The sequence below is a fragment of the Pocillopora damicornis genome, chromosome 5, assembly GCF_964200805.1.
Source record: "Pocillopora damicornis chromosome 5, jaPocDami1.2, whole genome shotgun sequence".
Classification (NCBI taxonomy): domain Eukaryota; kingdom Metazoa; phylum Cnidaria; class Anthozoa; order Scleractinia; family Pocilloporidae; genus Pocillopora; species Pocillopora damicornis.
In genome coordinates this window covers 26311079-26334226 of record NC_142674.1, presented here as the reverse complement: position 1 = coordinate 26334226, position 23148 = coordinate 26311079, and the positions used below count along the sequence as shown (strand labels likewise).

Genomic DNA, 23148 nt, shown 5'->3' with positions numbered 1-23148 from the left:
TCGCTTCGACAAGTTACTAGCAGATGATTAAAAGAAACACATGAACTGTGACAAAACGTTAGCATTTCTTGTACAGTTTTTACCAAAAATATATAATGAATATTAGGGGCTACTTCACGACTTGAGCAGCTTACTTTTAGTGATTGATCTTTTGTGATTGAGATTTTGCAGTGACTTTTCATCAAAGACAAAGTTTGATAACCGTCAACTTCCGCTTTATATTTTTTCAGTTTATGGTTGGGATTTTATCGAGTTCTGTATTTAATAACCTATTCGTTGATTCATAGTTTCTGAAAGTTTACTAAAAAACAGCCCGTGCGAATTTTTTTATCCGAAGGGCGCCTAAGAAGGTCTGACTCCGTCCCGAACGTAGCCGGATACAATTTCTTGATAGCAACAAACACGATTGTTGTGCTGCCTTGTTAAGTTCTCCTACCGATAAAGGAACGATAGGCAGTCTGAGACTGCATGTGGATACTGATAAAGCTACTGATACAGCACAGTGATCAATTGACTTTCAACCAATAATTCAAAGGTAACAAATAATCATATAAATAATAACAATGATAGCAATAGCAAAGGTTAGTTTCCCTTTGTTCTCGATGAGAGATAAAGCCTTCCAATTTACTGAAACTCTCACAAAACGATTGGAGTACAAATTAAATTTCCGGCATCATACACAATTCAGAAGTTAACTGACTCGACTAACGCCAGCATGAGATGTTGAATGGTTTAGACCGGTTGTTACAAGTACTTAGTGTATCATTTCTGTCAAAATTTGGAGTAACGGGTTAACTCCTTCAAGGTCTCCTTCAGATACAGAAAAGCCTGTTCAGAATAGGGTTGGAATTTGTAATGCGTCTATCATGCTAAACTTTTTTTGGTTGTAAGGTTTCATAGGGAATCACTCGGTTGACTAGAAGTTAAACATTACAAAATGGCAATAGCAACATACATGCAGATGTGCAGGGGACGGCTACCAGCAAGAGCAGTAGAACAACCTGGGGATTCATGACAATCTTTGGAAACAAAAAAAGGTAAAAAGTAATCAAAATCGAATGTAATGAGTCAAATTGTTCCTTTTTTGGTAGGAAAGTCAGCAATCCGCTGATTGTTGTGCTGCTTAGTTAAGTTCACCCACCGATAAAAGAACAATAGGCAGTCTGAGACTGCATGTGGCTACTGATAAAGCTACTGATACAGTACAGTGACCAATTGACTTTCAACCCATAATTCAAAGGCAACAAATAATCATATAAATAATAACAATGATAGCAATAGTAATAATAATTCATAGAGGGCTAGCTCGAAAACCTAACTCCAGGCTCCAAAATGATGCAACTTTGTTTATTTTGCCTGTTCATTTTAATCATTTTTCTTATTTCATTGTAATTCCTTTTTTGTGAGAAATGAAGACTTCTTGTTGTTGTTGTTGTTGTAATAATTATATTTGTATTTTATCTTTGTATCTTATATCTTATGTTATTGTATCGCTTCTTTTTACTGTATGAAAAAATGTAATTTAAGGTAAAGGGCATCTAATTAGCTTGCTATATTTTGCCCTTCTCCATCCTCTTATCTTACTTGTAATTATTCATTAGACTCTAATCTGTTGAAATGGAGGAAAAGATAAATACCAAAAAAATTACCAAAGTAGTAATTACAATAATGATGATGATGATGCTACTATGGTCACAAGCTACTGAGAAACGATCGAAATTGCGTTTGAAAACTTGTTGTGCAATTTGATATTTCACCATTAAAACTTAAAATGAAGATTTTATGTTGACATTGGCAACAATGAAATGTTCTGATATACACAGTGCAGCTCAAAGATAAGGGGACATTGTATAGAAGTATCATGCGCACGTATCAAGCGACATACGTTGACATACTCGCATAAATACGCGTATGTCCTTCTCGTATGGGCCTTTGTTATCCATTGCTCTACCTGTGCTTTGAGTGGCATTGAGTTGTAGAAAAAAGAGATGGTACTGTAAAAGCGCCGGCTGCTAGCATGAAATGGGCAAAGTAATTTTGAAAACGTCCATGAGAGTTATCGTGTTGAATATGTCTGTCTTATGATAAATATATGACTGTTCTTTTTATTTATTTAATATTTTTTGGTATTTTATGTTGTTGTATTGTAATTTCTGATCACTTACACCTGTATAATAATATTGTGGCATTTCTAATAAACTTGTAAGGGAGCAAAAAAACGAACACTTTACCTTTCTTGCACTTGGCAGTGATCTGACTCAAAACGCTTGTACAATCTGAAAAAGAAAAACAATCAATTAAGAAATTGGTGTTCGTATCAAACTGAGAAAACTAAAGAATAGAAATTGAATTATTCATAAATACATTTGATTAACTATGTTACCTGTGCGTCACAGCATTCCTGAAGCCACTTGAAGTGACTTCTGATTAGGTAAGCTTAATTAGAATTTTATCTCTAATCTACTCCATACAGATATTCATTCCAACAAGGTAAAAGAATGAAACTGGATCCGATAAAAATCGAGACTTTATGATGTAAAATTTGATAGAGCACTGTTCAGCAACAAAAATTCAACGCGTTTCAAATGACCAATTACCTTCGATGCAAGGTGTTTTAGAGAGAAACCCTCCGAGGAAATAGATAGTTACTAAAGGAAAAAAGACTATTCTCTTGAGATAGACAAGAAACTGATAATAGTATATACGATAATAATGACGGTGATACTTGCAATAGTAAAAAAAAACAACAACAAATAGCAGTCATAATATAGATATGAATAACGATAATCTATAAATGGATAAATTTTCATATAGCCTTAATGTTTTCTAAAACGAAGATCTGATCGGCAAATCATATTATTCTTTCAGATGATCACAAATTAGCACTATGACAGCATCATTCTTTTAAATCAGCCAATGAAGTGACAGACTCTTGAAGCATGCAGCCATCTGAGGACAAATAACATAAAGTTTAATGGCTCTTTACTTGAGCCGATAGCTGTCGAATTCCACGGAACCCGGAGGTTCGAGTTTCGACTCCTTGTGGGAACTCTAGAAAAACGTCTTTCTTCCACAAGTTTCTCTTAACGTTTCTTAAATTATTGTTATTGTTATTATTTTATTATTATCATTTTTTACGTTTTGCTTTTCAATTTTGTTGTTTCGTTTGGTTTGTTTCGTCTTCTTTTCATTTGTAATAATTATTTTTTTATTATTTACCATCATTTTATCTTTTTTTTTTAAGTTATCAACGGTCAGTGTTTTCACGAGAACGAGAGACCGAGAACAAATAATGCAAATTAACCAAAATACATAATAGTTAATTTAACCGACAGGTGCTGTAAAGAAAAATGTCCAACATGATATATTTTTTTTCATAGTCTAGCGCACAGGTGTTTCCCATCCATTTATAACGATAAGTGTATCTCCTCAGAACTGCATGATCTCTCCCACCTGTTATTTTTCCCTTCAATTTTTTTGTTTTTTTTCTTATTTAATGTACTATTTTACGACAAAATACTTGAGCAGTTTTTCCTTTTTTCATTAAGAGGAAAACAGGTAAATGTGCGAATATAATTCAGCTATAACGACCACTTAGATCTAGAACTATATAAGCAAAGCTTCTTTAACAAGAACTTTAACAGAGATAAAAGCATACAGAAGCAAAGTACTCTAAAAATATATTGGCCCAAAAATGCGAAATATACTGAGATAATGGTATTAACACAACAGTAATCTTATGTCCGTCGAAGTCGCCCCATGATCAGAATTAGAATCAGTACTTGTATGATGCTAAAAACCATTAGCTTCAAAATAATTATTTAACAACGGAGTCGAAATAATAGAGGTGATGATCATCGGCGATGATCAATTATACACGGCACATCATCAGCAGGTAACAACTGAATTATATGATATTTAGAATAACCATGTTTTAATGATCCAAACGGTACAAAAATAGCCTAGAAAAAAATTACCTTTCTCTAAGGTGTCTCTCTGAGAATGAAAATAGATTCCCGCCAAACAAAGTCGAAAGTCGCTGAATATAAATATTCCTTCCGCGGTGGCAAAAACCAAAAGAAAGAAGACGGTACCGTTAACTTTGCATAAAGATGTATTTCAGAATCCAATAATCATTCTCTTTAAATGTTGATGACCTCACCTCGAATCGAGCAGGTAAGAGGGAAAGAAAATTATAAGCTTGCAACCATCTGGAGAACCCAACTTCTGAACAAACAGGCTGAACAAAGTCAGTCCAACACGTTAGAAAATTCAGATCGAAAGCAACTGAGGCATCTTATGGTTATTGTAAAAATTTTTGTAAGGCTATTGGGAATAAAACGCTCAAGGCGTTTTAAATGAGCAAACACCTTTGACGCTGAATAAATCTAAGGAGAAACCCTCCGTAAAAAATAGATAGTTATTAGATAGGTAAACACTCCTCTGTTGGGATAGAAATGGCGAGAATGACAATAACAATTGCAATAATGACGATGATAATACGTGTAAATAATAAAAATACAAATAACCACACTTATAAAATGAATAATGATAATCTGTAGATGGATAAATTTCACGTGGCTTTAATGTTTTCGAAAACCGTTGCTGATCGGCAAATTAGCATAATATTCTCTTTGTTGATCAAAGATTAGAATCATGACATTATCATTGTTTTGAATCAGCCAATCAAGTGAGAGACCCTTGAAGCCATCTAGTGAAATTTAAAGTTTAGTGACGTCATTATACTATTTCAACCGTCAGCTGACAAGCAATTTTCCCATTTCCAACAGTTTCTAATTTCATTTTGCTTTTTTTCTTCGTTTGTTTCTTTTTTTTTGTTCCTCGTTTTAGTTTGGTCTCGTTTTGTTTTTCAAGTGTGTATTAATTCGTCTTGCTTTTGCAATAACGTGTCTGATAATTTTTTTGACAGTTATCAGTAATTGGCAAGCGTTTATTTGCGATCAAGCGGCCAATAAAAAAATGAAGTTTTAACGCCCACAATGCATTGGAACCAAAATAGATAAAAAGTTCACTCCACTGACAGGCGCCGAGAGGAAAATTGTCCAACACATATTGACTCCTAAAAATATGTATACTAAGGCACTGTTTGTTTCCATCTCTTGGCGATAAAAACGGGCACCGCGGAATTTCAAAATGTTTCTTATTTTATTTTCCCCTTTTTTTTCTTTGTTTCTATTTTCTTTTCATGTACTGTCTTCGTTTCTCTTTTTTTATTTTTAAGAAGAGAATCGCGTGAGCGTGGGATGTAATATGTTGGCTGGCTTACTCTCAGGAAAGATAATAGGCAAACAGGGGTGGGCTGGGGGGAGGTTAAACCTTTAACTTTCAAGATCTGATTGTTAATTCTCCCCTCTTTGTGCTACACATTTCCTTTTTAATTGGATTAATTTTAAGCAGTTTCTAATTTCCTTTTGCTTTTTCTTTCTTCGTTTTCGTTTCTTCTTTTAGTTTAGTCTCCTTTTGCTTTTGCAAGTGTATATTGATTCGTCTTGCTTTTTTCTACAACGTTTTTGTATATTTTTTGACAATTATCAGTAATTGGCAAGCGTTTATTTGCGATCAAGCGGCCGACAAAAACTTTAAATTTTAACGCCAAAAATGCAAATGAGCCAAAATAGATCAAAAAAGTTCACTCCACCGACAGGCGCCGAGAAGAAAAATGTCCAACATATATAGTCTCCTATAAATGTGTATACTAAGGCACTGTTTGTTTCCACACCTTGGAGATAAAAAGGGACACCGCAGGATTGAAAAATGTTTCTTATTTTATCTTCACTTTTTTTCCTTGTTTCTATTTTCTTTTTTATGTACCGTCTTTTAAGACAAAAATACTTCCTTCTTTTCAAATTTTTTTTTCAAGAAGAGAATCGCGTGAGCGTGGGATGTAATATGTTGGCTGGCTTACTCTCAAGAAAGATAATAGGCAAACAGGGGTGGGCTGGGGGGAGGTTAAACCTTTAACTTTCAAGATCTGATTGTTAATTCTCCCCTCTTTGTGCTACGCATTTCCTTTTTAATTGGATACAAGAATTCGATGTTAAATCAAGATAACAACCTCTACCTGATAAGTTTGAATATTCTCATCACCTGTCTGCTGAATAATGTATGGATATCATAGGAATAAGATTCATAATGATCACCACTGGGAGTGAAAGGCTAACCAATCCCACTTCCCCTGAGAACAATTTTTAAAAGGAATAATAATACTGAAAAGAGAAGAAAAACAATATCTCTTGGCAATAAACTTAATCTAAACGCCCACCGAGTGACGCATAACGACCACTTAGATCTAGAGCTGTACAGGCAAAGCTTATTTAACAAGCACTTTATTAGAGATAAAACATACAGAAGCACAGTACTCTAAAAATATGTTGGCCCAAAAATGCTTAATATACCAAGATAATGGTAATAATAAGCTTTAAAATAACTGTTTGACAACGAAATCGAAATAGTGGATATAATGATCATCGGCGATGATTAATTATGGACGACACATCATCAGCAGGTAACAACTGAATTATATATAGAATAACCGTGTTTTCAATGTTCCAAACGGTACAAAAATAGCCAAAAAATACCTTTCTCTAAAGAGTCTCTCTGAGAATGAATAGTATTACGGTATAATCTAACCGACAGAAAAATACTGCAGTCCTACTCAACTACTTTGTTAAACAACGACTAATAAACTTAATAAGGGTGACTCCTGACTGAGGCAGTTCAATAATTATCCTCGATAAACTTACTTAAGCCCACTACAGTCTATACCTTAGTTCGCTACTGAGCCAAACTCATATTTTCCTCCAACGTTTCTTGAAATTAGCAATCTTCCACCATAGCTCTCTCTCAAGGTGTAGCTTCTTTCACAGTCGGTCACTCCCGACAATAACAACAACTACCACTACATAAATGAGTCCTTATAAACATTCACAAAGTGCTCTGGAACATTCCAGAGGCTTAAAAAAGAACTATTTTAGTAGTGTCACGTAATAAATGCGTCATCAACTGCTTCGCTTGATGTCAGCATGAATAAGCAGTCTGGAGATTTCTAGAAGCTTATATTTTCAACAACAATTACCCATAACAATAGATTTTTGCCGAACAAGGTCGAAAGTTGCTACCTATAAATATTCCTTTCGCGATGACAAAAACCGAAAAAAGGAAGAAGGTGCCGTTAACTTTGCATAAAGATGTATTTCTGAATCCAAGAATCATTCTCTCTGTTAGAATTCGGAGCTTGCAACCATCTGGAGAATTCAATTAACTTCTGAATAAACGGGTTCCTATAATTAGAAATTTATTATCACTTGGTTCCATATTGATACTCAATCCAACACGTTCGAAAATTTAGATCGAGAGTAATTGAGGCATCTTATGTTTATTATGAAATTTTTTTTATAAGACTGTTGAGCATGAAACGTTCGAGGCGTTTCAAATGAGCAAACACCTTTGACGCTGAATAATTCTGAGGAGAAACCCTCCGTAAAAACATAGATAGTTATCAGATAGTTAAACACTGTTCTGTTGGGATAGAAATGGCGAGAATGACAATAACAGTTGCAATAATGAAGTTGATGATACATGTAAATAATAAAAATACTAATAACCATACTGATAAAATGAATAATGATAATCTGTAGATGTGTAAATTCTCGTGTAGCTTTAATGTTTTGGAATACCGTTGCTGATCGGCAAATTAGCATCATATTTTCCTGTTGATCAAAGATTAGAATCATGACATCATCATTGTTTTGAATCAGCCAATCAAGTGAGAGATCCTTGAAGCTTGAAGCCATCTGGTTACAGATAACAAAGTTTAGTGACGTCATCAGACTGTTTCAACCGTCAGCTGTCAAGACATTTTCCCATTTCCAACAGTTTCTAATTTCCTTTTGCTTTTTCTTTCTTCGTTTTTGTTTCTTGGTTTAGTCTAGTCTCCTTTTGCTTTTGCAAGTGTATATTGATTCGTCTTGCTTTTTTCTACAACGTTTTTGTATATTTTTTGACAATAATCAGTAATTGGCAAGCGTTTATTTGCGATCAAGCGGCCGACAAAAACTTTAAATTTCAATGCCCAAAATGCAAATGAACCAAAATAGATAAAAAAGTTCACTCCACCGACAGGCACCGCAAAGAAAAATGTCCAACATATATAGTCTCCTATTAATATATATACTAGGGCACTTTTTGTTTCCATCTCTAGGCGACAAAAAGGGACACCGTAGAATTTCAAAATGTTTCTTATTTTATTTTCCTCTTTTTTCTTTGTTTCTATTTTCTCTTAATGTACTGTCTTTTAAGACAAAAATGCTTCCTTCGTTTCTATTTTTTTTCAAGAAGAGAATCGCGTGAGCGTGCGGATGTAACATGTTGGCTGGCTTACTCTTAAGAAAGATAATAGGCAAACAGGGGTGGGCTGGGGGGAGGTTAAACCTTTAACTTTCAAGATCTGATTGTTAATTCTCCCCTCTGTGTGCTACACATTTCCTTTTTCATTGGATACAAGAATTTGATGTTAGATCAAGATAACAACCTCTACCTCATAAGTTTGAATATTCTCATCACCTGTCTGCTGAATAATGCATGGATATCATAGGAAGAAGATTCATAGTGATCACCACTGGGAGTGAAAGGCTAACCAATCCCACTTCCCTTGAGAACAATTTTTAAAAGGAATAATAATAATGAAAAGAGAAAAAAAACAACATCTCTTGGCAATAAACTTAATCTAAACGCCCACCGAGTGACGCATAACGACCACTTAGATCTAGAACTGTACAAGCAAAGCTTATTTAACAAGGACTTTATCAGAGATAAAACATACAGAAGCAAAGTACTCTAAAAATATGTTGGCCTAAAAATGCTTAATATACCAAGATAATGGTAATAATAAGCTTTAAAATAGTTGTTTAACAACGAAATCGAAATAGTGGAGATAATGATCATCGGCGATGATTAAATATGGACGACACATCATCAGCAGGTAACAACTGAATTATATATAGAATAACCGTGTTTTCAATGTTCCAAACGGTACAAAAATAGCCAAAAAAATACCTTTCTCTAAAGAGTCTCTCTGAGAATGAATAGTATTACCGTATAATTTAACCGACAGAAAAATACTGCAGTCTTACTCAACTACTTTATTAAACAACGACTAATAAACTTTATAAGGGTGACTCCTGACTGAGGCAGTTCAATAAGTATCCTCGATAAACTTACTTAAGAGCCATTTTCCGAGAAAATCGAAAATCGCATGACACTCGTGGAAAAAACGAATTTTTTTCCTCTCGCCACAACATCCCTTTTAGTAACCGTATTAAAGAAAAAATAATTTTGGGTTCAAGCGATTCATTGTACGGGAGAAATTACAAAAAGTTTGAAAAATCGATTTTTTGCTGGTTTTTCGTACTCAAAAGAACAAAATCCGACCGCAACTTCGAGAAAACGGTGAACGCATAAGAAACAATCCCTAACATCGAAACTTCAGCCGAGTATTATTTCGTACTTACTCTTTAATTTCCTGAAAGAAATTTGAAGAAAGAAGTTTTTAACATTTACAATCGACAAGTTTAAAAAGGTTAAATTTGTATCCCTGGAAATGTTAATAAATGAAGGCGAACTTTAACTGTTGTAAAAGGCCACTGGTATATGCCGCTTCCTAATAAAACCCATATAGAATAAAACCTTGGCTATTGAACTAAGTTACTGGAAAGTTTAAGCTCTGGAAATCCAATATAGTCCTCACACTAAAGTAAGCAATTTGAGTATCTGAGTAAATAAAATTTATGCAAATTAGACGGCCCGCTGAATGAATTCATATTTTTAACGCAAAGTTTTGTTGAACGAACAACTTACCATTGCTTGTTAGGATAGAAGTTAAATCCATCTCTCAATCTGTTTGTTCTGTGAAGTGGCAACTCATTCATACCTGATTTTGACCAAAATGTGTCAAGCAACTTCAGCGCTTGAGCTATCTAAACACTTCCCACGCAGCGCTTATTACGCATTATCAGACGCTTTAATAATAATGAAACCCGATTATGTTTTGGTCCGAAAATAACATACAATGATGAAAATTAACCACTGCTCAAACCACACAGTTAACAAGGTGAGTATTATTCTTATTGAGCGAACAAATCAGGTACTAGACGAGATAACAAGATCATATGACGTGTAATTTAGCAAACGTGCAGAGATTGGTCACGCTAGCTTGTCGCATAGCAAAAATTTTTTTTGGGATCACTTTCTGGAGGAGCTTAGACACCAGGCTCAACTAGGGAACCAAGCCTTTTGATGACGTAAACAATTTTTCACTCACCACCCCCGACTGGTTGAAGTGTAGTAATAAATAACATACAATGTATGGAAAAACTATCACAAACAACAGGGCAGATTCAAGGAAAGGTACAGCCATAGCCAGTATGAAGCAAACATCCCCACCACTCCCAAAATGCATTATCAGTTGCCTCAGATGTCCAGGCTGTCCAGGGAACAATTTAAACGTTAAATAAGTACAGTTTTGCGTATTCAGATTAATTACTGCTAGGTGCATTATTTTATGACAACGTACTTTAACAAGTTAGGTATATATATATATTTCAGATCACAAAAGCAAATAATTTCTGGTGTTATCGCTAATTGGGATATCAGATCAAGAAAGTATAAGGTTATTAATAAAGAGTTTAATTTTGGCTGAAGGTTTTTCGAGTTATTAATTTGACAATTCACTGTACGTTGTAAAATTACAAAGCAAAACACTAAATTTAGGTTGAAAAACACTAAAATACTTACTTACCTTCGGTCTCAAAACGTTTTTCACTATACTGCTGTAAAAATTTGAGTTTGTGTTTACTACAAGCCGATGTTTCTTGTATACTCCAATGTGACGACATAAGCTAGTGGCAAAAAAGGTCACGCAAGCAAGCAAAGGCCTGGGCACAAATTCAGTAGGCTTGGCTACTGAGTTGAGCCTGGTTTCTAAGCTCCTTCAGAAAGTGATCCCAAAAAAAATTTTTGCTGTCGCATATGACGGTACGTGCTATACTTCGTACACAATGTAAACAGACAAAGAAGCAATTGCAGCTGTCCCAATGAAAAAATGTACAACTGTACGTCTGTTTATAGATCATCAGTGTAGAAATATTCGACTCTAGGAACAATATTAATAAAACATTTCCAGGTCAAATGCTCCTGGAATAAAATTTATATATTGTCACGAACTGTTTCGCCACTTACTATTGCACGTGCCTCTACGATATTATTTTTAATTGAATTATTCCCGTCTAGTATTACGAATACCGAAACAGCGTTAGTGGAGTTTGTCTCGTTTGTTGGGAGAGCTTTGTTTTTTGTCATGGCTTCGGCAACGTTTCACTCATGTAGTTTTTCTGGTTTATTACACGACGCCACACCCTGTGGTTTGAGCAGCGATTATCCAGGCCAAGTTGAAGTTCTCGCTTAAGAAATTGTACAAGGGACATTTCGAGGCACTGCGAGCTGTATGGATTAAAAGCAGATACAGCACTTGACACTGAATGGAAACTGCTGTTAGCAAGAGCAGGTAAATCTTATGTACTGTCTTACCGTCTTTCGTAGCGGCTAATAGTGGTGTACATTTCCATCATCTCTTTATCACAGACCTCACGATGGTCATGTTATTCTAAAAAAATCTTCGGGTGCTTTCCATTCAGCCCAAAATTCCGCAAGTTTCGGTTAGAAATCAAATGGAGTGGAACATTTCGGTTCGGTCCTACCAGAATATTTGGGAACGCCTTTGAAGCTGGTCCAATTTGACCGGTCAAGTTATTTCGGTCGGTCGAACCGAAAAGTCCCCTTCCATTTGACAAAATTATAGTCCCCAGTACTTGTGTACCGCTCTTTTGTATCCTGCTTGCAAGAACGATAAGCAAACGAGTTCATCTCTTTAAAAATCGCAGGCTTTTATCCGCGGCGTTAATATTTTGCAAACCTAATATTAAGGCTTACGATAGCAAAAAGGTCTTTATTCAACAAGACAACGTCAAACAAGGAGAGCCACAGAAATAGTAGCAACTGTGCTAAAGAGCATCACCCCTGATAATGCTGGTGAACTCTGGCGACGTTTAGCCTCTTCTACGGCTATGAACAAGGCCCTAGGTGTAAGCGAGTTGTCACATTCAGAGCATTTGTATTTAGAGGCCCCAGCAGAAGCGTACCAGAATGCAACCAGCTGGGATACCCGTAGACAAGTGCTTTCGATTATGGCAGGGGTTGGAACTTTCAACGACATTTCCCGTTATATCCCGGGGTTGACAAGATACCGATACTCCATGGCTAATTTTCATCGATCACAGTTTGGCCGAGGCGCTCAAGTTCCACAACAGCCTACCACATGAATACGAAAACATCTCAAGCTTTCGTCTGGTGAGGTTATTCAAGTACCTAACGTAATCCGTATGATGATACCCGAGCAAGTGATACAACAGTACACTCAGTACTGTTTGGAGATCAACTTCAAACCATTCAGCGAAACTACTATGAGACGGGTACTCTTTGAGTGCAGTGCCTCTGTAAGAAAACTACTGCAGGGCTTAGATTATTTTGCAGCTGAAGGTGCTCGCGCATTTGATGATCTCGTGGCCCTCGTACGCCAAATAGGGGGATTAGGTTCCGGCAAGGAGTGAGAGACTACAGTTGTAAAAGCTCTTATGACAAGCAAGCAGTATTTGAAGGGGGACTATAAGGTAATGTGAATTCTGACTCCAGAAAGACAGCTTGAATAAAACTAAAAGTAAGTACTTATTTTACCTCGTCAACAAAATCATTCCGTAAAACAAATATATATTTTGTACTCTTTTTCTTCACTAAATGGTGCACGTGTAACTAGCTTACATAAATTCTCGAGATTAACAATGCGCGCACGAGGATAGTTTTTTTCTAAGGTTAAGGTTAAAAGTTATTCGCCCCCTTACGTTAATAATATATGTTAGATTAAAAATCATTTGATTAACTATTATATTGAAGTATAAGCACAGACAAACAGTAATCTCAGTTTTGTTCTATCAACAGGTTCATGTCACAAGCCCCTCTAACGTAGCAGAACATTGTGTGTTGTTTGCTCTTAGCGACAGTAGTGATGCAGATTACCAGCAACAATGCAGTCACCAACACACTGATCTTTGTGACCGTTGTCAAAGTCTTCAGGAAACTCTGGCAAAGATTGAACGGGTCCTTGGCGAGACGACCTTTCCGACTCAGGACGCGAAAGACCAAGCGCTATTTATATTCCAGACAGCCGAGCTGGCCATAATGTCCTGGAAATGCCACATCCTTAGATCAGCTAACCAAGACCAAGCGAGAATAGATGCACTGGAGAAACTTGACGACAACACTGTCTTGATAATTAACGACTGGGCCATGAAGTTCCTGCCACAAAAATACAGAGAGTCCCAAACCGACTGGTTTGGTAAGCGAGGTATCTCCTTAGGTTAGTCTAATGAAAATTCACAATTCTTCCTTTTTAGAATTATTTCATCGCGCAAATATATATTTTTTTATAGTTTGAGTAAAAAGGTGTACGTTTATCGTTTGTTATAGCCTTCAGACGCATGAAAGGCATCCATTTCCCATCCTGGTACGCAGGAGGAGCGGGTGTCTGCCACCCCGTGGGGTTTTGCTTTGTAAAAGACTTAAGCCCCTTAGACCCTTTATAAATTTATAGTCCTTGATTTGTTCTACAAAATTTTTAAAACGAACATTGCAGAATATGGCGGTTCTGAAGAACATGTCCGGTCATAAGATGTAAAAAGCAAACGTTTCATCTGTTCGCGCAGCAAAGTGGACCAAAGGGGCGCTCTTCACAGGCTGTGCAGAGTGAAGTATTGAAGTAGGTGAACAGTGCTGTTAATGCATATCTTGTTTCTTTATGTGTTATCTACTTCAGAGCATGGCATTAGTTGGCTTTCATCTGAGTTTTCTTCTGGAGACTTTAAACCCCTTAGCCCAAAACCGACTCAGTCAAGGAAGAAGCAAGAGACGGAAGTGGAGCAGGTTCATGATCCCACTGACAATACAAATGAATCGTCATCCGTGTTTACCTGCCCTCAGGATGGGTGTGTTAAGGTCTTTCAAAGGCTGTCTTCTCTCGAAAAACACCTATCTTTAGAGAAATGCACCAAGTCTTTAGAGAAACGGTCTTTGTTAGACCTTGCCAAACTAGACTACAAGTCCAGGTTGGAGGAGGGTACGACCAGTCAAGTTATTTCGTTTGCGTCCTTTAGGGATACAAGAGAGGCTACATCCGGCGAAGTAGAGGTAAAAGAAGGATGGGCGCTAAAGCCGAGCAAAAAAGCATATCGCTTTAACCAAAACCAGAGGGATTATCTAAATGCGAAGTTTACAATTGGTCAAACCAGCGGCAGAAAACTGGACGGTGATATCGTATCACGTGAAATGAGACGTGCACAAGGACCTGATGGTGTTCGTTTGTTCAAAGTATCCGAGTTTCTTACCCCGCAGCAGTGCACTTCATATTTCTCACGTCTTGCAGCGAAGGTCCGACGGCAAACATCCGACGATGCTGAAATCCAAGCTGTAGTAGAAGAGGAAAACTTTACCATGGCAAGAGAAACAATGCTATCCATCACGCTACAGCACCCCATCACTTACGATCAGTACGATATCTGTGCCATGGCCAAGGGAGGATCTCTGGAGCGACTTAAACTTGGAATGCTTCAAAACATTTGTCAGTAACTAGAATTAGAAGTACCTTCCAAGCCTGTTCGCCGCAAAGCGCTCTACGTTGACCTGCTGAAAAAAGCCGTCATTAATTGCACTTGCCAGCTCCGTGGGAAAAATATGTAGAAACAGAAAGTACTACCCTGCTCACAGACGTTTTTCTGTTTTGGGAATTTGGTGCGCGCACAAGATAAGCGATTGCTCGTGAGAGAGGGCGGAACGCGCTTTTTTTTTATACGTGCACTCGACGATATCTAAAAATGAAGAGAGTCTGTGAACAGGCTAGTAAAGTACACAAATTGTAGAGTTTTGCCTAAACGGTGTTCTCACTTCTCCTCAGAGGCTTGCTTCCAGGAGTGAATCATTCACCATTTGTTCTCGCCGGAATAACTAAGTCAAGAAAAAATCTATTTTGTTCATTGTTTTGCTTCCTTTACTTATTTTTGAAGTTTGTTTATGTTTAAAAGAGCGTTCCTTTTCGGAAAGTGAGATCATTTCTCGTTTGTCAGGATGAGTCCTTGTTACAAATCAGTCAGTTACCTTTCAGCTCGTGACTATTTGCAAGTTATAAATGTCTCTTCCCGCTCTGACAAATCAATGACACCTTATCTTATAAATGTGAAGAGGTATTTTAGCCTGCATAACAGCCGCTTTATGAGCCAAGCGAGGCGAACGCGACATTTGCTCGGAGCACGAAACGAGTGCGAAGCGCGAGACGAGGGATGGAGAAAAATAAAGCTTTATTTTTCTCCTCCCCTCGTCGCTTCTCGCGCTTCGTGCAAAATGCCACTTTCGCCTCGCTTGGCTCATAAAGCGCCTTTTATGCAGGCTGGAGGTATTTCTGCAAGTTCTTTGAGTTAACCAAAGATAACTTTGTTTATCTTCGCTAAACAACACTTCTAGAGGTCTCAGAGAAAGCGTTACGCGCGAGAATGTGGAATTTTATAACACTCCACATCGCGTATTCAGCCCTGCGGAGTGGTTCTCTTTTTCTCGCGCTCGCGGCGTGAATTGGTCATAGTTAACTCAAAGATTATTATTAGCCTCAATAGGCTTTTCAACAATTTTGAAGAGGTCTGGAAGGTTTTAAGGATGCGATAAGCACACGCAAGTTTGAAGTTGTGTTGTGGACAAGCTCTAAATGAAACTGATAATTTCTAGTTACCTGGCTAGGGTTTCCTGGTTTCGGAGGAAAAATCATAAAAAAAAATCCAAAACAAAACTAAAGCAAGCGATAAAGTTGACTTTTATGCTTTTTTTTTTCTTTTTTTGTTGTAGGGATTATTGCAAGGTGGGAAATTCGGGAATAACGAACTTATTAAGGAAACATTTGTGTTTGAAATATTTTGGGAAATATTATACCACTCTGAATCAAAAACTGTGATGAATGTCTTTCACAGCCGGTCAGCGTATGCATGTGTCCAGACCAATACAAATATATAAATCAAATAAAGCAAGAAGGTCTGTTCTGTGAAAAGTTTATATATTTTTTTTACCAAAACAAAGGCCGAAAACAGAAGTTATTGAGTATTTCGTGACAGTTTGCTAACGTGACCTTGGCATGTAACCGATTTCCGGGTCAGTAGAGGTCATAAGACCTTGTGGTGGCTTGAAATCTTAACTAAACGAATTCAAAATCGAAGTCAACGGTCTCGAATGCATTTTAATTCTGCTTTTTCCCCCTGAAGAAAACTATTTTAAAATTGTGGTAACGGAGTTTCGTCAGCGATGACAGCTTCAGTTCGAAGTTGCGATCTCAATGATTTCGCTGGTAGCAAAGTAGCTAAACAAACGTTTTTCAGTCGTCATATAAAAAGTTATTTACGGCTCTTACCAACACAGCTGAAAGCTAGAAATAACATTTTCACTGTAAAAACATATTACAAGCAACAGTAAGTAGTCCTTTTACACTAAACTTTGCATTTAGTATGAATTCATTCAGCGGGCCGTCTAATTTGCATAAAGTTAATTCTCAAATTGCTTGCTCCAGTGTCAGGGCTGTATTTAATTTCCAGAGCTAAAACGTTCCTGTAATTTGCTTCAATAGCCAAGGCTTTATTCTATATGGGTTTTACTAGGAAGCGGCATATACCAGAGGGCTTTTACAACGGTTAAAGTTCGCTTTCATTTTCTAACATTTCAAGAGACACAAATACGACCTTTTTAAACTTGTCGATTGTAAATGTTAAAAACTTCTTTCTTCAAATTTTCTTTTAGGATTTTAAAGATTAAGAACGAAATAATACTCGGCTGAAGTTTCGATGTTAGGGATTGTTTCTTATGCGTTCACCGTTTTCTCGAAGTTGCGGTCGGATTCTGTTGTTTTTAAGCGCGAAAAGACAGCAATAAAACGATTTTTCAAACTATTTGTTATTTCTCCCGTACAATGAATCGCTTGAACCCAAAACTATTTTTTCTTGAATTAGGTCACTAAAAGGGATGTTTTGGCAAAAGAAAAAAAAATTAAATTTTTTTACGAGTGTCTTGCGATTTTCGATTTTCTCGGAAAATGGCTCTTAAGCCCACTACAGTCTATACCTTAGTTCGCTACTGAGCCAAACTCATATTTTCCTCCAACGTTTCTTGAAATCAGCAATTTTCCACCATAGCTCTCTCTCAAGGTGTAGCTTCTTTCACAGTCGGTCACTCCCGACAATAACAACAACTACCACTACATAAATGAGTCCTTATATACATTCACAAAGTGTTCTGGAACATTCCAGAGGCTTAAAAAAGAACTATTTAGTAGTGTCACGTAATAAATGCGTCATCAACTGCTTCGCTTGATGTCAGCATGAATAAGCAGTCTGGAGATTTCTAGAAGCTTATATTTTCAACAACAATTACCCATAACAATAGATTTTTGCCGAACAAGGTCGAAAGTCGCTACCTATAAATATTCCTTTCGCGATGACAAAAACCGAAAAAAAGGAAGAAAGTGCCGTTAACTTTGCATAAAGATGTATTTCTGAATCCAAGAATCATTCTCTCTGTTAGAATTCGGAGCTTGCAACCATCTGGAGAATTCAATTAACTTCTGAATAAACGGGTTCCTATAATTAGAAATTTATTATCACTTGGTTCCATATTGATACTCAATCCAACACGTTCGAAAATTTAGATCGAGAGTAATTGAGGCATCTTATGTTTATTATGAAATTTTTTATAAGACTGTTGAGCATGAAACGTTCGAGGCGTTTCAAATGAGCAAACACCTTTGACGCTGAATAATTCTGAGGAGAAACCCTCCGTAAAAACATAGATAGTTATCAGATAGGTAAACACTGTTCTGTTGAGATAGAAATGGCGAGAATGACAATAACAATTGCAATAATGAAGTTGATGATACATGTAAATAATAAAAATACTAATAACCATACTGATAAAATGAATAACGATAATCTGTAGATGGGTAAATTCTCGTGTAGCTTTTATGTTTTGGAATACCGTTGCTGATCGGCAAATAAGCATCATATTCTTCCTGTTGATCAAAGATTAGAATCATGACATCATCAATGTTTTGAATCAGCCAATCAAGTAAGAGATCCTTAAAGCTTGAAGCCATCTGGTTACAGATAACAAAGTTTAGTGACGTCATCAGACTGTTTCAACCGTCAGCTGTCAAGACATTTTCCCATTTCCAACAGTTTCTAATTTCCTTTTGCTTTTTCGTTCTTCGTTTTCGTTTCTTGTTTTAGTTTAGTCCCCTTTTGCTTTTGCAAGTGTATATTGATTCGCCTTGCTTTTTTCTACAACTTTTTTTATATTTTTTGACAATTATCAGTAATTGGCAAGCGTTTATTTGCGATCAAGCGGCCGACAAAAACTTTAAATTTTAACGCCCAAAATGCAAATGAGCCAAAATAGATAAAAAAGTTCACTCCACCGACAGGCGCTGAGAAGAAAAATGTCCAACATATATGGTCTCCTATAAATGTGTATACTAAGGCACTGTTTGTTTCCACACCTTGGAGATAAAAAGGGACACCGCAGGATTGAAAAATGTTTCTTATTTTATCTTCACTTTTTTTCCTTGTTTCTATTTTCTTTTTTATGTACCGTCTTTTAAGACAAAAATGCTTCCTTTGTTTCTATTTTTTTTTTTCAAGAAGAGAATCGCGTGAGCGTAGGATGTAATATGTTGGCTGGCTTACTCTCAAGAAAGATATTAGGCAAACAGGAGTGGGCTGGGGGGAGGTTAAACCTTTAACTTTCAAGATCTGATTGTTAATTCTCCCCTCTGTGTGCTACACATTTCCTTTTTCATTGGATACAAGAATTTGATGTTAGATCAAGATAACAACCTCTACCTGATAAGTTTGAATATTCTCATTACCTGTCTGCTGAATAATGTATGGATATCATAGGAAGAAGATTCATAGTGATCACCACTGGGAGTGAAAGGCTAACCAATCTCACTTGCCCTGAGAACAATTTTTAAAAGGAATAATAATTATGAAAAGATAAGAAAAACAATATCTCTTGGCGATAAGTTTAATCTAAACGCCCACCGAGTGACGCATGTCGATGGTTTACGGAACATCTTGCAAAGATAGAAAAACACTCAGTTGAAGAAACACTGGATTAGTAGAAAGGCTCGCACATATGGAATAATGTAATAGATAACTTTAGGGAAAAATAACGCAAGTCAAATGACATCGATCCCCCTTTTCCCCTTCGCACCACTCTCCCCCCCCCCCCCCCAAAAAAAAAGACCCAAAAACCCCAAAAGACTAAGAAAACAAAATGAACTTACGCCTTGTTCACAAGGTTGGTAGATAGAGCTGACGGAGACAGAGTGCATTGTTTGGGAGCCTTTCCTTCTTCGAAAGACCGTGGGAGAAGGGGGAGGACTCAAGACGGAGGGCACAGTTTTTCCCAATACGGACCGACCCTAGGCTGGTAAATAACATTTTATTTCTTTTCCCTTAAACTTAACCAAATTCTTTCCAAAGAACCCGAAAGATTTAGGGCTGTAATTACAACAAGATTTCTCATAAACCTAAAAATATTTGAGCGAGTAAATGGTGGTTAAAATAGAGGTAATGCAAATTAAAGAAAGAAACTTCACCGAAGTCTGTTTTTCATTTTTCGTCCTCCCTCTTCTCCCAGGGTCTTTCGAAGAAGGAAAGGCTCCCAAACAATGCACTCTGTCTCCGGGTCTCTCACATGATTGGCTGATTCAAAAGAATAATGATGTCATGATGCTAATCTTTGATCAACAGGAAGAATATGATGATAATTTGCCGATCAGCAACGGTATACGGAAACATTGAAGCTACACGAGAATTTACCCATCTATAGATTATCATGAATCATTTTATCAGTATGGTTATAAGTATTTTTATTATTTACATGTATCATCACCGTCATTATTGCAATTGTTATTGTCATTCTCGCCATTTCTATCCCAACAGAACAGTGTTCACCCATCTGATAACTATCTATGTTTTTACGGAGGGTTTCTCCTCAGAATTATTCAGCGTCAAAGGTGTTTGCTCATTTGAAACGCCTTGAACGTTTCATGCCTACCAGTCTCATAAAAAAAATAGTAATAAACATAAGATGCCTCAATTACTCTCGATCTAAATTTTCGAACGTGTTGGATTGAGTATCATTACAGAACAAAGTGATAATAAATTTCTAATTATAGGAACCCGTTTATTCAGAAGTAAATTGAATTCTCCAGATGGTTGCAAGCTCCTAATTTTCTTGCCCTCTTACTGGCTCGATTCGAGGTGAGGTCGTCAACATTCAAACAGAATGATTTTTTGATTCAGAAATGCATCTTTATGCAAAGTTAACGGCACCTTCTTCCTTTTTTCGGTTTTTGTCATCGCGAAAGGAATACTTATATTAAGCGACTTTCGACGTCGTTCGGCAAGAATCTATTGTTATGAGTAATTGCTGTTGTAAATATAAGCTTCTAGAAATCCCCAGACTGCTTATTCATGTTGACATCAAGTGACGCAGTTGATGACACAGTTATTAAGTAATACTACTAAAATAGTTCTTTTGTAAGCTTCTGGTATGTTCCAGACTACTTTATGAATGTATGTGAGGACTCATTTATGTGGTAAAATGTAAAATGTTATTCGCCAGCCTGGGGTCGGTCCGTATTGGGAAAAACTGTGCCCTCTTTCTTGAGTACTCAAGACAAGGGCACAGTTTTTCCCAATACGGACCTCCCGACGGGCGAATAAATTAAATGCATATATATGTAGATTTTTTCGTTCAGGGCTCCCTAAGCATGCATATGTATGTGTGATTAATTTACAACAATTTTTCGAGTGAATTCATAATGCATTCATACAAGCGCTTACGGAGAGTTGCAATTTCATAAACAAGCAGTTAGCGAGAAATAAGAGAGATGGTAAGTTTTGAGCTCGGTTAAGAAATGAAGATGATTTTAGTCTTGTGACGAGCGTGGGACAAAGAAAACTTCTGAGTCCCCATGAGGAATCGAACTTCAAACCCTCGGATTCTGCTCTCTGATGCTCTACTACTGAGCCATAGAGACTCCATGGTGAGTGAAGTCTCTTACGAAGTTCATATGACACGCGTCCTGCATACTGTGTGGATTAACAATGTCAATAGCGTAATGTTTGTGGATAGAACTTCGTAATAGACCTCGCTCATCGAGGTGTGCGCAAGGAAACACCAGCAGATGACAATGAAGTACGCATACCCGAGTGTCGAGCTTCAGTGTAGCGTACTGCGGGCACACAACTAGGCATTGCACGAGGGCTTCACGTGGGCTGATAGCTGTGAAGCCGCGTAAGCAAATAATTTGCAACCCGCGTTTTGAGCGCCAAATCAAACTGGTGAGGTTGAAGTTGAAAAGTAATTCTCAGTATTTTACATTTTCTGATCAACTCGCAAAGCAACAATACCGGCAGAGCTAAAGCTTTGTCAACGAGAGCAAATTGTTATGATTCAAGTTTGTGGAGAGAGGGTTTTGCGTGAAAACAGGATGAAAAGAAAGAGACTGAGAGACCAAAAAAAACAAGAAGTGATTACGTAAAGCAAGTCGAGAAAAACGCCTAAAAAAGTTAGAGAGGACACCAAAATATGCAGAATACGGTGAAAGGAACGCGAAAGAAAACAAGAAAAGACATAAGTAAAAAGACGAATATCTAGTGAAGAGTAACGCGAGAAGGAAGTACATCCAGGTGTCCAATACCTTCAACTTTCCCTCGAAATGACTGAACATCCGAGCCATTTCTTCTTTGGTGCTGGCTATTTCCTCTGAGCATCTTTTGCGTGTGTGAACCGAATCAATGAGTTGCCTCTTTGAACAATAGGGAACAGCAGACTGCGGTTGGATATCATCGTTTAGTACACTCCACAGTGGACTGTCGATGCTTAACGCGTCTTCAACCGCAATTATGGAGGGGTATTTACAACCCACCATGTCAACGTTTTGTCCTGTGTACTCCTTGAAAAGCCGTTCAATGGCTTCCGTTGCCTTCGTGATTTGCGCACAAAACCGTTTTGCAATGGCTTGTCCATCTAAAGAATGATTAACACGACATGAGTCAAAATGATACCGTAGAAAGCCTACACTACAATCATTTCATTACGATATGTTGGTTAGCTCTAATCGGGCGTCTTATCGACGACTGTTAGCACTCAAAGATATCAATGAATTACCTGCATATTTCTTCATTAGTCGTAAGAGAAACGACCGTTCTTAGCACTTGACATGCATGGATAATTGCAAGTCTTCTCGACGCTTCTCTTGCAAATCGCAGAGGTAGGCAATATACATTCTGCTGTCAGGACACCATCGGGGTTGGCCGGCCGCCCTCAAGGTTCTTTAGCTGTTGATCCAACCTATTACCAGCAGAAAGGAAAACTGTGGAGAAACCAAAAAATTAATTGGAATTATTTGTTTGGTTTTGCATTGCTTTGCAGTGCGATTGGCGAACAAAACTTGCCCCGAGAACCAAGTAAAATAACAATAACGACTTCCACGTTTAACGGTACGGAATTGTCCATAATTCTGATTGCTCGATTGCCTGATTGTCTGTTTACTTGTATGATTAGCTATTTGTTGATTTTGTGGCTGGTAATGAGTACTTTGCTTTGTTTTGGCGGACCTCATTTGAAAACCGTTTTAATATCCTTACGTAAAGATCATTTAATTCCCAGACCAGGGGAGTAAATATAGCAGAATCCAAACGATGGTTTCATACCTGTCAAGCTGATCGGTCAATATATTCCAAGGTTCAGATGCCGGGGAAAATTTTTGCAGGTTTGTTCTGTTAATGAACCGTTTTAAAAATTCAGAAGACAAGTATCAGAGAAAGTCAGGACAAATGACAGAAAGTGATGGACCAAAAAAGTAAGACATTTACTGTAAAATTCAGAAACGACAATTGGGGTAAACATTGTATGAAAACCAGATAG

General features: G+C 37.2%; 1 protein-coding gene, 1 long non-coding RNA gene and 1 pseudogene across 3 annotated transcripts; 2 read left to right on the top strand and 1 right to left on the bottom strand.

The window, feature by feature from the left end:
• Positions 1-930: 930 nt before the first annotated feature.
• On the bottom strand, positions 931-22162 carry LOC149046212 (uncharacterized). The gene is made up of 3 exons (XR_016186501.1): positions 21920-22162; positions 2232-2276; positions 931-1019 (listed from the first exon to the last, which is right to left on the bottom strand). It is a non-coding gene; the product is annotated as an uncharacterized LOC149046212 (long non-coding RNA).
• LOC149046214 (uncharacterized) lies at positions 12459-14435 on the top strand. The gene is made up of 4 exons (XM_089207834.1): positions 12459-12569; positions 13069-13486; positions 13943-14313; positions 14415-14435. The coding sequence occupies exons 1-4, from the start codon at positions 12459-12461 to the stop codon at positions 14433-14435; spliced, it is 921 nt and encodes a 306-aa protein (XP_089063960.1).
• LOC149046213 (uncharacterized) lies at positions 13783-15921 on the top strand (annotated as a pseudogene). The gene is made up of 2 exons (XR_016186764.1): positions 13783-13885; positions 14280-15921. The product of XR_016186764.1 is annotated as an uncharacterized LOC149046213 (transcript).
• Positions 22163-23148: the final 986 nt, after the last annotated feature.